The sequence below is a fragment of the Mytilus californianus genome, unplaced genomic scaffold, assembly GCF_021869535.1.
Source record: "Mytilus californianus isolate M0D057914Y unplaced genomic scaffold, xbMytCali1.0.p SCAF_8, whole genome shotgun sequence".
NCBI classification, from domain to species: domain Eukaryota; kingdom Metazoa; phylum Mollusca; class Bivalvia; order Mytilida; family Mytilidae; genus Mytilus; species Mytilus californianus.
In genome coordinates, this window is record NW_026262734.1 from 70,761,396 (window position 1) to 70,776,798 (window position 15,403).

A 15,403-nucleotide genomic window follows, 5' to 3' on the forward strand; every position below is an offset into this window, starting at 1 on the left:
TCAAAAGGGTCCAAAATTAAACTTTGTTTGATTTCATCAAAAATTGAATTCTTGGGGTTCTTTGATATGCTGAATCTAACCATGTATTTAGATTTTGGATATTGGACCATAATAGGTGAATGTCCAATTTAAAATTTTTAAGTTCTTAGACCACATTCAATCTGTGTTAGAAACCTATGCTGTGTCAAATATTTAATCACAATCCAAATCCAAAGCTGTATCAAGCTTGAATGTTGTGTCCATACTTCCCCCAACTGTTCAGGGTTCGACCTCTGCGGTCGTATCAAGCTGCGCCCTGCGGAGCATTTTATTACTATTTATTGAAGTAAAAAAATGATAAAAAGTAAGATATATTTAAACTTTTATCTTTTGGCATGTTTCAGCTGATATAAATGAATGAATTTGATATGTTTTATTCATTTTAAACACTTATACCTACTAATTTAGTCCTTATAAGTTATGATATTGCATATTTTAGATATATATAAAGAATTGACAAATTAATTATTACAACAGTTTTCAATCAAGATAATTTTTATTGAAAATGCATAATTTTTACAGGTACATAAAACTACTGGTAAATGAAGGTACAGGCTTCTTATTACCTATTACCTGGCATTGCTAGGTGTGAAAATTTAATTACTATAAAAACAACAGCCCCCAATAAATGATGACAAAACATGGTTGAAAGTAATAAAAGTGATATTTGAAGACTCACTTAAACAATAAAATATTTCCTGTCTATTAAATGTGAGACAAAAATCATCTTTATGCAGGAAATGGAAGGTATGAAGGACCTTAACTCTTATGGCTGAACTGTAATTTATGTTTTAAACCAAAAAAATATATAATGTAGTATAAATTTTACCTTTACATAATCAATATTTACATGATTTACATACATGTAGTACAACCATCTTGACCTTAAGTACCAAACTGAAATCTGAAGACCCTATTTGAGATTATTTTTCTTTGAACGAGAAAAAACTAATTTAAAAAGAAATATTTTGTTTTTTTTCTTAAACTATTATTTATAAAGCAACTTTGTAATTAAAATTTATGCAATAAATATTAATAATGATCAAATAATTGCTATGAAAACAAAATGAGGCTTGATCCTTAAATGGCTTCATGGTGCCAAGAAATATATCCTTTGCACGATAAAATTTAATAAATTTTCATTTATCAAGGCTTATGAACAATTTCTGTCTGTTTACCTTTGGAACTTTTGTACAATATAAGGCAACAACAAAACCAGTGCAAAATGCTATAGTCAGTGCAAAAGCCACCTGATGAGTTTCCTTGCGAGGGACAAAACATTTTTTTATCTTATGTACTAATAAATCATTGTAAATCACTGTTTATTAAGAATTTACAATAAAAATAGAAATGAGAACATTTAAAATGACTTTAACACTTTCATTATTTCATTACTAAAAGTAATTGACCAATAGAGAGTGGTTTTTATAGTAATGTCCACTCAAAATTTCAATCGACCAGTATTTGCTAGTATTTACTGGTATTTACCGCCGGCATGGTCAATACTAGTATTGACCGCTTTTTTGCCAACCTTGGATACAAGACTAACAAAGGCCAGAGGCTCCTGACTTGGGACAGGCGCAAAAATGCGGCAGGGTTAAACATGTTTTTTGAGATCTCAAACCTCCCCCTATACCTCTAGCCAATGTAGAAAAAACAAACGTACAACAGTACGCACAGTAAAACTCAGTTTAAGAGAAGTCCGAGTCCGATGTCAGAATAGGAAACAAAAGAAAATAAACAAAATGACAATAGTACATAAATAACAACAGACTACTAGCAGTTACTGACATGCCAGCTCCAGACCTCAATTAAACTGATTGAAAGATTATGTCTTCATCATATGAATATCAGGCACAATCCCTCCTGTTAGGGGTTTAGTATTATACCATCATAAAATATATGAGAAGAACATAACCCGTGTCATGCCAACAACTGGTTTTAGAATAAATATATTTAATTCCGATGCAAAGACCCAATAAGTAAATCAATATTAAAGCCAAAATATGCAATCTTTAATGACCTGACAACAGTATCGTAACTATATCCCTTCTTAATAAGTCTGTTTAAAGGTTTTGTTAGCTTTTGAGGTGAATACTGACATTTTTGTGCTTTATTTTTTTTATGAAGAACACCCCTTTAAAAAGTTAGCTCATATTGTCCATTTTAATAAATAAATTGATTAAATTCTTGATGTACTTTGATATGCTGAATCTGTCCAAATCGGGGTCCAAAAATTGAATATATGGGGTTCTTTGATATGCTGAATCTAACCTTGTATTTAGATTTTGGATTTTCAGGACCCTGTTATCAAATTGGTCCACATTGAGGTCCAATTGGTCCAAAATTAAATTTTGTTTGATTTCATCAAAAATTAAATTCATGGGGTTCTATGATATGCTGAATCTTACCGTGTATTTTGATTTTGGATAAGGACAAAAATAGGTAAAAGTCCAATTTTAAATTTTTCAGTTCTTTGACAAAAGAAATAAGAATTTAGATTATTAAAGAACTGAAAGATATTTACATTATATTTTCTACATAACATATTGAATGAAATTCTTCCCTGAATTTACCCTCATCATGTTATTAACGACAAAACAAAGTGGAATAATATGAAAATATTGGCAGTCACATTCACCAGTATTTATTTTTTTTTGCTTGTATCACTTACAATTGTTAACTGTCATGACTGTTATGATTTCTAACATATGAATAATTTTTACATCTCTTTTTTTCATAGAAAGAAAGGCTGACATGCCTCAAAGTGTTATAGATTTTCCAAGATCAAGCGAGCCTTCAGGGATAGAAAATCCAAATGTAAACTCAAGAGCTTTGCTGCAATATGGATCTGATTTAACAGAAACCAAAATAAAAAGACTAGATGAAATAATTTCAGAAGTACGTCAAAATCTTGAACTTGATCCAAAATTTCCAAAAGACCAACTGCCAAAAGCTTCAAAAATAAGTATTGAGATTAAGTCTAGTTCTAATCAAAGTTTAGATGAAAGTTATTCCTCTGAAGATGAAAAGAGTGAAAAGTTTTCAAATTTGAAAAATGTCATGGAGAAAATGACAAAAGAAAACCTTCCCAGAAAACCTGGAAAGAAAGGTTCCATTTGGAGTGACGATGTGTTTGGACAGCCAGGAGAAAATCGCTATATTTGTCCTTCTTGTGGTAAAGGCTTTTTTTACATGAGTCACTTGAGAAAACACAGCATGATCCATTCAGAGGTAAAACTGTTTACATGTCCAACATGTGGCAAAGGCTTTAACCAGAAGTCTAATTTAAGGACACATTTGAGAACACATGCAGATGAAAAAATGTTCACATGTAATCAATGTGATAAAGGATTCAATCACAATGCATCTCTACAGATTCATATGAGATCACATACTGGTGAAAAACCTTTTGTTTGTAGTGTATGCAATAAAGGATTTAGTCGAAAAAACACTCTTAAAATACATGAGACCACACATACACCTGACAAACCTTATGTATGTACTACATGTGGTAAAACATTTGGGAGACGTTATGTCTTACAGAGACATGTACTAATACATGAGGGAGAAAAACCTCACATATGTCAAAGATGTGGACGTGGATTCAGTCAGAGCGGGGATTTACAGAAACATATTAGAACACACACTGGAGAGAAACCATATGTATGTACTATATGTGAACGAGGCTTTGCTCAAAATGGTGACTTGACAAAGCACATGAAAACACATGTAGGAGATAAATCTCATGTTTGTTCTATTTGCAAGAGAGGATTTGATGAGCATAATGAAATGCAAGAACATAAAGAAAGTCATTCAGACCAATTATTTTTTGCTTGTACTAGGTGTGGCAAGGAATTCAGTCAAATCAAAGAATTAAAAAGTCATAGGTTATCACAGGCATGCAAGACTTTTGAAGCTACAGTTATAGATGATGATGATGATGATGATGATGATGATGATGATGATGATGATGATGATGATGATGAAGATGATCATGGTCATGATAATGATGATAAAGATAAATATGAAACAATAAAAAGACAAATCAGTGATAATTATACAAGTATTCAACAAGCCTCAAATGAAAAGTTGTTGTTTGCTTGTGTTAAGTGTGGCAAGGAGTTCAGTCAAATGGAAGACATACAAGCACATAAAATGTCACAAGAATGCAGTACTGATCTATCAGCCATAACTCATAACAGCAGCTGTGACACATTTGATGATGCAATAAAGCAAGAACCTATTGATATAATAGATACGTCTTGTAATACATCAGATAACTCAATTGGAAATAATGAAAAATTTAATGAAAATGATCCTCAGAATTATGTCAAAAAAGGAAAAAACTCTTCATTACAAGAAGAAGAGAAACATGTTTGTGCTACTTGTGGAATGAAATTTAATGAGGTATCAATGTTACAAGATCATTTGAAGCTACATTCTGAGCTGGAAAAATTAACAAGTTCATATGTAGCTGAGTCAGAAGGGCAATCAAATACAGATGAAGCTGAAAAGCCATTTAAATGCCATTTATGTGAGAAGTCTTATCAGGGGAAAAGTTCTCTACAGGCACATATCAGATCCCATACAGGAGAAAGACCTTTCTCATGTCAGACATGTGGCAAAAGTTTTCGACTAAAGAGAGATTTACATCGACATGACCAGTCACACAGTGGTGATCGACCATTTGCATGTACAGAATGCAGCAAAAGATTCCGCTGGAACTGGGACCTACAGAAACATATGCGAATACATAGTGGTGAGAAACCTTTCTCATGTGCGATTTGTGGCAAATTTTTTAGACAAAATAGTACACTTCAGGCACATATAAGGACTCATACTGGAGAAAAACCCTACACATGTACTACATGCAGCAGAGGTTTCAGTCAGAGTTCAGACTTAACCAAGCACATGAGAACTCATACTGGTGAAAAAGCTTTCTTCTGTGAAATGTGTGACAAATCATTTAGCTTAAGACACAACTTGCAGAAACATATGCAAAAACACAACAAGTATAGACACAAATATAAATCAGATGCACAGGAGCTTGAGAAGACAGTTAAAAAAGAGGAACAAGTTGATTAATTTTGTACCAGTATGAAAATATTAAAAAGCTTCATAAATGATCATTTTGAATTAGCATGTTCCCTGGACTTAGTGAAATAACTTTTGTCTTTTATAAATGTATACACATGTATGTTTAAATACATGTTTATTTGTAAGAGTCAAATCTATGTCGGGCCTCAATTTAAGTCCTTTCCTCAAATATGTGTCCTTTCCTCAGATCTATGTCCTGTGACGTCATTATACTCAATTGCAAATATGTGGCCCTTTGTTTATTCAAATCTGTATCCTATTTATAAGATAGGCTTTAAGTAATGTGGCTTGACTTGGGACTGTGAGGCACAAATAGAATGCAGTGGGATTATAGAACTACCCTTACCTAATCTGGGACCTTTGTGTAACAACACAACATAATAACAAACAGTAAAATCAGTTGGAATGTGCTTGACAGGAGACATAAGACACAAATCTATTTTACCATAAATTTGCTTCAAGACTTTGACACTGTGCATTTAACAAACTCTAAAAAAGCATTTCTGACTAATGTGTCTTTATTGAGAGAAAAAGGGTTTCTGACTGTTATCACTATTTAACTATTTCCTTGATTTAAAAATAATTTTTAAAAACATTGTTAATAAGGCTAATTAATAGCTAAAAGATAACTTTTTTTTACATAATTTTAATAAGTGTAAGCACCTTTTTAGAGGAGGTTAACATGGTGTCTCAGATTCCCGCATCCCTCCCTTTTACTCCAGATGAAAACTGGTCAAAGCAACTTGACCAGTATTTCCCTATTTTATACCTGTTCCCGCTTCCCACCCCTCATTCCCTTGTTCCCATATCCCCATTGAGCACCTTTATGTACATAGTTTAACATACATGATTTTTTCGATGTCCTTAACTAAATATGAAATCTTTGACAACAAAAATATTGCCTAGAAGACGTTTTGTTATTTCTGAAGTCAACATGACTTGTTGAAAAGGACACAGATTTGAGAAAAGAAAGGACATAGATTTGTGACATCTATATATGATGCAATAAAGAAAAGAACACATATCTGAAACTGGACATAGATTTGAGTCTTACATATATATGATCATGCATTACAGTAATTGATTTGTTTGGTGTCCACTTGTATGACTATGTTATGGTCGCCATTATGAAAGGAAACTTTTTCTTACAGTTGTACATGTATATAGTCCAATGAACAGATATCAATTAATCAGACCTGTGTTAATCAAAGTTGGAATTGAATACTGGTACTTTTAAATTAACTTAAAAATTATTTCAATCAAGCCACTTCCAAAACAGAAAAAACCCAAAATATATAATTATTATACACTCTTATTAATTTGTCATTATTAACCTTGTTTACTTTGTATCACATGCTACTTTAAGAGAGATGACATTCCTAAGAAAAAGTACTCTCTAAACATTTTCAGGATTAAACATGATGAAAATGAATTTTATTTTTTTCATACATGTCATATTCAAGAGAAATTATGCACAGTACTTCAAAGACATTACTATATTGAAATAAGATTTAGGGTATTAATGAAAGGAATAGGGACAATGAGGCTCATATTTGGCCCAAATTAAATTTTAATTCCAAAATCTTAAAATTTGCCCTTACTTGGCTTAGGTAAAATTTGTCCAGAAAATGAAGACAACTTTAATATTTCCTTGTTTTGTATCAACTTTTCAATACATTTTGCATTTTTTTATGCCCCCGTCGTAGCAGAGGAGGCATTAAGGTTTATCCTTGTCCGTCTGTACGCCAGTCCGTACGTCTGTACACCCTTACATCCATACGTCCCGAAATTGGTTTCCATTCTCTAACTTTAGTTTGCCTCAAACAAATGCTATGAAACTTATACACAATGCTTATTACAACAAAACACAGATCAAGTGTAAATTTGGGTGACATCACTTTTACCTTTCTAGAGTTATGTCCCTTTACAAATGGAAAAATTGCTGAATTTTTCGTTTCCGTTCTCTAACTTCTAGTTTTCCTTGATACCAAATGTTATGAATCTTATACACAATGCTTATTACCAAAAAACTCAGATCAAGTACGAATTTGGGTAGCGTCACTTTTACCGTGCTTGAGTTATGTCCCTTTAAAACGTTATATGCAAGCAGGCGCATCATCTGTGTCCAATGGACACATTCCCCATTTATTTTAAGGTGAGTTAAATTTGTATCTCAATTGGGACTCTGTATTTATATATATATATTATAAGTTCAAATCAGAAAATTTATAATTGAGCAGAATTATACATTGAATCAGATACAAAAGAAATCTTTTGCTTTTTAAAAAAATTAAACTGAGGACAAAATGTTTTGTTTTTGCCAGAATTTTTAGTTATTTCGATCTGGATTTGGAATTTAGAGGGAAACAACATTAAACTTGATGAAGTTTGGAAAGTTATCCTGAAAAATGTAAGGCTACATTTTGGGAAACACACTTTCAGAAGCATATCTCAAAGTCTTCTCTTAAATAAGCACAAAGAAGAATTACACAAATTCCCAATTTATCTGCCAATTTTTAACCTCAATTTTCTCGAAAACAAGCAGGGTAACCAATGTTTTATTTTTTGATTTTTCAAAGAACTTATCTCTAACTACAACATATCTTAAAATCACAATAAGCAACATACAATTTGAAACCTTAATTCTTCCTCATTTAAGGAATGATTTGATATTTGTTCTGGATTTTTAAATTATTGAGTTAGAGCTAACGTCTCTATGTATTTACATATCCTAGGCTTTCAAATATTTGGGTTTGACTATTCCTGATGAATTTAAATCCAGAAAAGCGCTTAATATGCACCAAATTTTAATGTGTTATTTTCTTTTTTACCATGTAATGTATTTTCAGATCTGCCAGGCAGTCTCTTTCGTATCTGACTGATGATTTTTTGAATTTTTATTATACCTGCTGAGCATGAAATTTTTTATACGACCGCAAAAATTGCGGTCGTATATTGGTATGACATTGTCGGCGTCGTCGTCCGAAGACATATTGGTTTTCGCACAATAACTTTAGTTTAAGTGAATGGATCTCTATGAAATTTTACCATAAGGTTCAATACCACAAAAGGAAGGTTGTGATTGATATTGGGGGTTATGGTACCAACAGTTAAGGAATTAGGGGCCAAAAAAGGGCCCAAATAAGCATTTTTCTAGTTTCCAGACAATAACTTGTGGATCGGTGTATGAATCTCTCTGAAATTATACCACAAGTTTCCATACCACAAAGGGATGGTTAGGATTGATTTGGGGGGTTATGGCTCAAACCGTTTAGGAATTAGGGGCAAAAAAAGGGGGAAAAGCAAGGGTTTCCTGGTTTATGGACAATTTAAAAGCAGTGTAAGGGAGGTAATCCAAATACATTAAAAGTATTAAAAAAAATTTGGATTACCTCCCTTACATTGCTTTTAAATTATGTATAAAGATGTTGTATGGTCTTGATGTGATAAGCTGTCAATTAATTTTTATACGACCGCAAAAAAATTTTTGTGGTCGTATATTGGTATGACGTTGGCGTCGTCGGCGTCGTCGTCGTCGTCGTCGTCCTGCGTCGTCGTCCGAATACACATTGGTTTTCGCACTCTAACTTTAGTTTAAGTGAATGGATCTTTTTGAAATTTTACCATAAGGTTAAATACCACAAAAGGAAGGTTGGGATTGATTTTGGGGGTTATGGTACCAACAGTTAAGGAATTAGGGGCCAAAAAGGGGCCAAAAATAAGCATTTTCTAGTTTCCAGACAATAACTTTGGAACAGTGTATGGATCTCTCTGAAATTATACTACAAGTTTCCATACCACAAAGGGATGGTTAGGATTTGCTTTGGGGGGTTATGGCTCAAACCGTTTAGGAATTAGGGGCAAAAAAGGGGGAAAAACAAGGTTGTCCTGGTTAATGGACAAATACTTTAGTACAAAACATAATTTAAAGCAGTGTAAGGGAGATAAATCAAATACATCATTGAAATTATCTCCCTTACACTGCTTTTAAATTATGTATAAAGTAATGGTTAATGAACAATAAAGATAATTTAAAACAGTGTAAGGGAGGTAATCCAAATACAACGTGTTGGTTACTTCCCTTACACTGCTTTTAAATTATGTTTAAAGAAATGCATATTTATAAAGGAAGACCAGTAAAAATATCTGCAAATGTTGCATCATTTTATTTTACAAAAAAATCTATATGAAAGATTTGACACTATATTTTTAATTCTTTTATAAAATAGATTAAGTTAGCACTATGGTAAAATTAAATGGGTAATTATGGTTGCCAACTCCATTGGAAATTTGAATTGAGATTATGACCATATCTTGAGGGAAAGAATTTTTTGGGGAAAACATGGGGGGGGGATAAAAAGAAATTGTGGGGGGTCAATTTTTTCTCATTTCAGATTTCAGAAATTAAAAAGAATTATTCTTCAAATATTATTTTTTTTTCAAATTTCAAATATTGAAAAATTTCAAGAAGTAATCTTTAATTGCACAGTATGGCACATTAGATTTGTAAAATCTTTGATCACATTTATTTATTTGTTATGCCGAATCTAACAGTGTATTTAGATTTTTAATTTTGGGTCCAGTTTTCAAAATAGTCTACATTAAGGTCCAAAGGGTCCAAAATTAAACTTTGTTTGATTTTAGCAAAAATTGAATATATGAGGTTCTTTGATATGCTGAATCTAAACATGTATTTAGATTTTTGATTTTTGGCCCAGTTTTCAAGTTGGTCCAAATTGGGGTCCAAAATTAAACTTTGTTTGATTTCAACAAAAATTGAATATATGGGGTTCTTTGATATGCTGAATCTAACCATGTATTTAGATTTTTTATTTGTGGACCCCGTTATCAAATTGGTTCATATTGAGGTCAAAAGGGTCCAAAATTAAACTTTGTTTGATTTCATCTAAAATTGAATTATTGGGGCTCTTTGATATTCCAAATCTAACCGTGTATTTAGATTTTTAATTTTGGGTCCTGTTTTTTAAATTGGTCTACATTAAGGTCCAAAGGGTCCAAAATTAAACTTAGTTTGATTTTAACAAAAATTGAATTCTTGGGGTTCTTTGATATGCTGAATCTAAACATGTGTTTAGATTTTTGATTATGGGCCCAGTTTTCAAGTTGGTCCAAGATAGGGTCCAGTATTTAAACTTTGTTTGATTTCAACAAAAATTGAATATATGGGGTTCTTTGATATGCTGAATCTAAACATGTATTTAGATTTTTGATTATGGGCCCAGTTTTCAAGTTGGTCCAAATTGGGGTCCAAAATTAAACTTTGTTTGATTTCAACAAAAATTGAATATATGAGGTTCTTTGATATGCTGAATCTAACCATGTATTTAGATTTTTTATTTGTAGGCCCCGCTATCAAATTGGTTCATATTGAGGTCAAAAGGGTCCAAAATTAATCTTTGTTTGATTTCATCAAAAATTGAATTATTGGGGTTCTTTGATATGCCAAATCTAACCGTGTTTTTAGATATTTAATTTGGGTCCCGTTTTTTAAATTGGTCTTCATTGAGGTCCAAAGGGTCCAAAATTAAACTTAGTTTGATTTTAACAAAAATTGAATTCTTGGGGTTCTTTGATATGCTGAATCTAAACATGTGTTTAGATTTTTGATTATGGGCCCAGTTTTCAAGTTGGTCCAAGTTGGGGTCCAAAATTAAACTTTTTTTGATTTCAACAAAAATTGAATATATGGGGTTCTTTGATATGCTGTATCTAACCATGAATTTAGATTTTTTATTTGTGGGCCCCGCTATCAAATTGGTTCATATTGAGGTCAAAAGGGTCCAAAATTAAACTTTGTTTGATTTCATCAAAAATTGAATTATTGGGGTTCTTTGATATTCCAAATCTAACCGTGTATTTAGATTTTTAATTTTAAGTCCTGTTTTTTAAATTGGTCTACATTAAGGTCCAAAGGGTCCAAAATTAAACTTAGTTTGATTTTAGCAAAAATTGATTTCTTGGGGTTCTTTGATATGCTGAATCTAAACATATGTTTAGATTTTTGATTATGGGCCCAGTTTTCAAGTTTGTCCAAGTTGGGGTCCAAAATTAAACTTTGTTTGATTTTAACAAAAATTGAATATATGGGGTTCTTTGATATGCTGAATCTAACCATGTATTTTGATTTTGGACATTGGACCATAATAGGTAAATTAAAAAAATTCAAGTTCTTAGACCACATTCTTTCTGTGTCAGAAACCTATGCTGTGTCAAATATTTAATAACAATCCAAATTCAGAGCTGTATCAAGCTTGAATGTTGTGTCCATACTTGCCCCAACTGTTCAGGGTTCGACCTCTGCGGTCGTATCAAGCTGCGCCCCAGCGAAGCATTTTATATATTTTAAAACTTTTATGATGTATTTAAATGGGTAATTATGGTTGCAAACTCCATTAGAACTTTGAATTGAGATACTTACCATATCTTGAGGGAAAGATTTTTTTTTTTGGAATAAGGGGGGAGGTGAAAAAAATTGGAGGGGGGACAATTTCTCTCATTTCAGATTTCAGAAATTAAAAGAAAATGTCTTCAAATATTTTTTTTTGGGGGTTAATATTCAACAGCATAGTGTATTGCACAAGAGCAAAAAAAAAAGGAATATAAATTCAAATCATATAACCAATTTGAAGTTCTTTGACTACAGTTATTCTGTGTCAGAAACCTATAATGTGTCAAAAATTTAGTTACAATCCAAATTCAGACCTGTATGAAGAGTGAATATTGTGTCCATTTTGGCCCCAACTTTTCAGGGTTGGACATCTGCGGTCGTATGCAGCTGCGCTCAGCGAAGCAATTTATTAGAAGTTACTATTAAAGGAATATTAATTTTAGCCATGATTTTGTATGTCATTTTCTATTTTAAGACTTTTATGATGTATTTAAATTGGTAATTATGGTTGCAAACTCCATTGGAAATTTAAATTGAGATTATGACCATATCTTGAGGGAAAGAATTTTTTTTTTGGAAAAGGGGGGGGGGGGGGAGGTGAAAAAAAAATTGGGAAGGGAAAAGGGGGGGGGGAGGTTAAAAAGAATTTGTGGGTGGGGGCAATTTTTTCTCATTTCAGATTTCAGAAATTAAAAAGAAAATTTCTTCAAATATTTTTATTTTTTTTGGCAAAATAAAGGGGGGGGGGGGGGTCAATATGCAACAGCATGGTGTATTGCACAAAAGCAAAAAATTGAATATAAATTCAAATTATATAACCAATTCTAAGTTCTTTGACTACAGTTATTCTGTGTCAGAAACCTATTATGTGTCAAATATTTAATTACAATCCAAATTCAGACCTGTATCAAGAGCAAATATTGTGTCCATTTTTGCCCCAACTGTTCAGGGTTGGACCTCTGCGGTCGTATCCAGCTGCGCTCAGCAAAGCATTTTATTGTAAATATCTAATAACGAGTGAGAGTTTACTTTGCATAACATCATGTGCAACCTCTTGTTCTTTTTAAAGCTAAAATAAATATTTTAAGCAAACCTCATCTGATTTTAAATTGTCCAAGAATGTTGAAAAAACACATTTGACAAGTAAGATGTACCTTAGAAATAATGATGAAAAGACTTGTTTGTTTTGTAAATTTTCAAATTCTCTTGTTTCATTGTATCAACTTTGAGTACTGGTATATTATAAATTTGAGCGCTGTCATGTGTGCAATTCTTGCCAGAATTTTATGAAACTTATATCATAGGTTTATATCAGCAATGTCTTTGAAGAGTTCGAAAATAAGTGTTGATCAATTATTTTTAAAAGAGTTGTGCCTTTGGAAATATTAATAATATGGAAAATTACCTTATGAGCGCTCTTATTTGTACAATTTTTGCCAGATTTTTATGAAATTTATATTATAAGTTTATATCACCAATGTTTTTGACAAGTTTGAAAATCAGTGCCGATCATTTTTTTATAAGAGTTATGCCCCTTGGAAACATTGATTTTATGGAAAATTGCATTGTTCAGCACTCTCATCTGTACAATTCTTGCCAGATTTTTATGAATTTATATTATAAGTTTATTATCATCAATGTCTCAGACAAATTTGAAAATCAGTGCCGATTAATTATTTTTAAAAGAGTTATGTCCCTTGGAAATATTGATTATATGGAAAATAACATTGTTAGGGCTCTCATGTGTACAATTCTTGCCAGAATTTTATGAAACATATATCATAGGTTTATAAAAGCAATGTCTTTGACACTTTCGAAAATAAGTGCTGATCAAATATTTTTAACGAGTTATGCCCTCAGAAATATTAATTATAACGGAAATCCCATTGCGTTTGCTCTTCATTTCTCTAAGATATTTATAAATTGTTTTGAAGAAAAAAAAAAGTGTTTTTTTTTAGTTATTACCCTAGTACCTTGGATAGATAAAATTTGTGCAACACGGGGGACAAATTTGAGAAGCATGTGCATAAGAGTTACTGGAAAAACAACTTTATATTTGGTGAGATTATTTAAAAAGCTATTCAAATGCTTTTCTCAAATCATTTTGTTGTGTCTTGTCTGCACACTATTTCTACAAAGAAAATGCAGTTGGAAAGCTTCATAAAATCAACATTTTCTGGTTCCAGAAAATCATTCTATAAAGATAATATTCTCCCACTCATCAACTAATGTTGTTTTGTATGGGAGTGGTTGTGTTAAAAATGAGCAAGCAAGAATACTTTTAATTAAATTGCAGAAAGGGACGGCAAGACTTATATTAGATGCTGACTAATCACACAAATCAGCCTCATCACCATTGTTTAAACAGTTTGGATGGATGACAGTAAAGAACATAATCTTAAACCATAATTTTTTTGCTGCCTAAATGCCATAAATATGAGACAAGCTACTTTATATTTTATTGAACATTTTTTTTTAAATCCCAGATGACAACCAATATTACTTAAGGAATACATCAACTGCAAGTCCCAATAGTCGAAATGAAAAAGAATTATAAACATCTTTCATAAACATGTTTTCTGAATCTTTATTATGGAATAACTCACCATGTGCCCCTCAATATATAAAATCAACCTACAGTTCAAGTTCATTAAAAAATAAAAGGTGAGAGCTAGAATGGTTTTATATTGGTGTAAAATTGTTAATAATGAATCAAAGCTGTGTAGTTTATTGTATAGATTGATGCTGGAGTATGTGAAAAACATCTAAAGCAAGTGTGACATATACATGTATGCATACATGTATATGTCACACTTGCTTTAGATAATTTTCGTCTGTAAATTGTTATGTTAATTAGAATGTCAGTACTGTAATGTATTTTATTAGTATTTACTTTGTTAATGGTACATTTATGACAACTTCTTATCTGAGTTTTTTTATATATGTATATTTGCTTGATTAATTGTTGCCCTACAATAGTAGTGGGGCATTATGTTTCTGATCTGTGCATCATTTTATCCTCTGTCTGTTCTGTATAAGTTATAGTGTTGGTTTAAGGAAGGTTAAAGTTGTGGTTATATCAACTTGAAACTAAGAACAAGTGTTCATTATGATTTTAACTTTATAGAATATATGCCAGATTTTTTAGAGAAGCATAAGGGGAGATTATTCAAACCTTTGAAAGAAATTTAAACCAACAAATTTACTTATAAAAGTAAATATTACTTACATCTTTAAGTATATAAGTATAGAAACATGACATATAAGTATTACCTATGACTGTACTAGTTTCAAGGTTCATTGTTCTTGGAAATGTAATAATGTGAGGGGGCAAGGTGTCCTATTAGCACATAATTTTGTTTATATTTAATATTCATCGTATTTTATGATGACCTCAGGGAAGATTAGCTGTACACTTAACTGTGTTACCCTCTTTAAATGAATTATTATTATTATATTGATTATTATTATTATTTTCCTTGATTTTTGAGAAAAGGACACATATTATGACATAATTATGATGTCATAAAACATTAAAAATCTAATTCATTCACATATCTTGATTTCTGCATTGTCCTGTATTATAATGTATGTGCAATTTTGAAATAATTCTCGCATTAGTTTTTTTGTCTTAATACTGGTACCCCTACTCTTTTTCTTTACCCAGAATGCACTAAATGGCCAAACATTTTGTTACTATTTCTCTTCAAACACAGGACTGTTTTATTTAAAAGCCTTCAATTGTTAGATTATTTCTAATGTAAAGTTGCTTTACCCATATAAGTAAGTAAATAAAAAAATTACTTCATATGATCAGTGTAGTTAAAAATCTGTTTCATTATCTCAGCAAAAATG

At 31.5% G+C, this 15,403-nt stretch overlaps 1 protein-coding gene across 3 annotated transcripts in view; it reads left to right on the forward strand.

Moving 5' to 3' along the window:
* LOC127712159 (zinc finger protein 271-like) overlaps nt 1-15,403 on the forward strand; it is a 34,303-nt gene that overhangs the window by 14,715 nt on the left and 4,185 nt on the right. For 2 of the 3 annotated variants that reach the window (XM_052218442.1, XM_052218443.1), the window contains exon 3: nt 2,783-9,469. In XM_052218442.1, the coding sequence (XP_052074402.1) occupies nt 2,783-5,127 (2,345 nt within the window). In that variant the 3' untranslated portion in view covers nt 5,128-9,469. Of the gene's footprint in view, nt 1-2,782; nt 9,470-15,403 lie in introns of those variants that run through there. The other variant, XR_007986975.1, reaches the window with a different exon arrangement.